Source organism: Polistes canadensis, unplaced genomic scaffold (genome assembly GCF_001313835.1).
Source record: "Polistes canadensis isolate GaletaPanama2010 unplaced genomic scaffold, ASM131383v1 scaffold_291, whole genome shotgun sequence".
NCBI classification, from domain to species: domain Eukaryota; kingdom Metazoa; phylum Arthropoda; class Insecta; order Hymenoptera; family Vespidae; genus Polistes; species Polistes canadensis.
Genome location: NW_014569838.1, coordinates 31,162 through 33,776, shown reverse-complemented (window position 1 = coordinate 33,776; position 2,615 = coordinate 31,162). Strand labels below are relative to the sequence as shown.

Here is a 2,615-nt window from a genome sequence, read left to right as displayed (position 1 = left end):
AAAAGTATAAAAAATATTGGCCGAAACTTTTCAAAGAAATTGCAAATATGCACAATTTACAGCATTGCATTCACTGACATTTTCTGAACTTTATATGCTAAATTTATAACTTGATATGGTATTCTACGCGTAGACAAAAGAGTCTACTTTAATTTAATATAAAAATCATTAAAATTCATTTGCTAAAAGTACAAAAAATATTTACTAAAACTTTTCAAAGAAATTACAAAGATGCACAATTTACAGTATTGCATTCTCTGATATCTTATGAACTTTTGCAGATTAGTTTATAACTCAATAAGATATTCTACGCGTTGATAAAAGAGTGTACTTTAATTTAATATAAAAATTATTAAAATATATTCACTCTTAGTATAAAAAATATCTACCGAAAGTTTTTAAAGAATTAGCAAAGTTGTACAATTTTACAGCATTGCATTGTCTGACATATTATGAACCTTTGCAAATTGATTTATAATTCGACAAAGTATTCTACGCATAAAAAAAAGAGAGTACTTTAATTTAATATAAGAGTCATGAAACTCTATTCACTATTAGTATAAAAAATATTTACCGAAACTTTTCAAAGAAACGGTAAAAACGGTTTTAAAGTATTGTTTTTGTCAGGTTATCGCAAGTACTTGAAAAATCGTGACTATAGTTATGTGGGACACCCTGTATATATGTATATACAGAGTGAAATGAAAGTAACTTTCCCCAAAATAACTTTCTGATATTTGATGTACACTATACTCAATAAATAATTATTCAAATGATTTTTAATTATTGTTTTACATAAGAGCAGAACAAAATTTAGGATTGGTGTTAAAGTATTGTAATGATTGTTCTATATCAACTGTTTTTATAAATTATTCAAATCTTGTGCTTTGTTTACTCGGGGGAAAGGAACTATGATCCTTATACACTGTATTTATTTATTTAATTCTATTATAGATTCACTAACTTTTCTTCCAGCTTTATTATTATGAAGATTCATCAGACTTCTAGCATCGCCTTCTATTTCTCTTGCATCCAGGAACCTACGTGCGAACCTGTCATTATATTACATTAATTATATATAAATATATAATATTTTGAATATTTTTAATAACAATTGAAAACTAAAAAATAAAAAGAAAGTAATCAATTAATCGTTAATTAAATATTCCATTAAACATATTTTCTTTACATAATTATATCAGAGTTAGTTTAGTTTACAAATTATAGACAAATTGTAATAATAAAAATTTCAAGTTTCAAACATATGCATATGAAATATTAATAAACTAACAGAGAGAAAGAAATTGTTTATAAATAGATCTATAATATACAGATAGATACATACATACATGCATGCATGCATGACATGCATGAATAAGATATGCATAAGCAGATATCATAATGAAACGTAAAATGATTTTAATTAATCCGCCTACCTCATTCCATAAGTGATGTCTGCACTGCAACCTCCCCATTCCCAACCATTCGGAGCTAATTCCTTTCTCGTCCTGCTAAACGAAAGGACACTGATTATATATTCGTCTATTTTCATTTAAAGTCAAAGGTATGTGTATAATATCAAACTAGATAGAGAAAGAAATGGAAAAAGAAATACAAAGAAAAAAATGAATGAATGAATGAAAAAGAGAAAGAGAGAGAGAGAAGAAAAGAAGTAACACAGGTAATCTCGTTAATATGTTCGCAAGGGACGACAGCAAGAGCCTGCCAAGTCGTCGGTTTACCTTATAGCCGGTTCGCAACCGCAAGCCGTGATATTGCCGCGACTGCAAGCTGCGGTTACCGCGTATGTAACTCCAGCCGAGCTTATCGCGTACGTGAAAGCTGCCTCTCTGCTTCCTGGAATACACACAATTACGATATATTAGAATATATATATTCAAATAATATTTAATCATATATATATATATATACATAGGTATAACAATATATTCTATCCCCTACACAAGGTTCATTTATTAATTCAATTTTTTCTGGTTAGATTTTCAACAGAGTTATGGATTAAATCTATATATCTTTTCATTTTGATATTACTTCATACCTTTGTGTATACAATACATATATATTCAAATAAGATTTAACCATATATACATAGGTATATAATATATTTTATCCCCTACACAAGGTTCATTTATTAATTGATTGTTCTCTTGTGTGTGTTAGATTTTCAACAGAGTTATGGATCAAATCTATATATCTCTTCATTATGATATTACTTCATACCTTTGTCTATACAATACATATATATTTAAATAATATCTGATCATATATACATAGGTATATAATATATTTTATCCCCTACACAAGGTTCATTTATTAATTGAATGTTTTCTAATGTGTGTGTTAGATTTTCAACAGAATTATGGATCAAGTCTATATATCTTTTTATTTTGATATTACTTCATACCTTTGTCTAAACAATACATATATATTTAAATAATCATATATACATTATACATAGAWATAGAAAAGATTATATCCCCTATCCAAGTTTCATTTATTAATTAAATGTTTTCTTGTGTGTGTGTTAGATTTTTAGCATAGTTATGGACCAAATCTATATATCTCTTCATTTTGATATTACTTCATATCTTTGT

At 27.0% G+C, this 2,615-nt stretch overlaps 1 protein-coding gene across 1 annotated transcript in view; it reads right to left on the bottom strand.

The window, feature by feature from the left end:
* The window catches only part of LOC106791180 (protein Wnt-7b), a gene marked incomplete at its 5' end in the record, with an annotated part of 28,447 nt that overhangs the window by 4,376 nt on the left and 21,456 nt on the right, over nt 1-2,615 (bottom strand). The window contains 3 exons of the mRNA XM_014756650.1: nt 965-1,052; nt 1,437-1,508; nt 1,743-1,857. Coding sequence (XP_014612136.1) covers nt 965-1,052; nt 1,437-1,508; nt 1,743-1,857 — 275 coding nt within the window. The remainder of the gene's footprint in view (nt 1-964; nt 1,053-1,436; nt 1,509-1,742; nt 1,858-2,615) is intronic.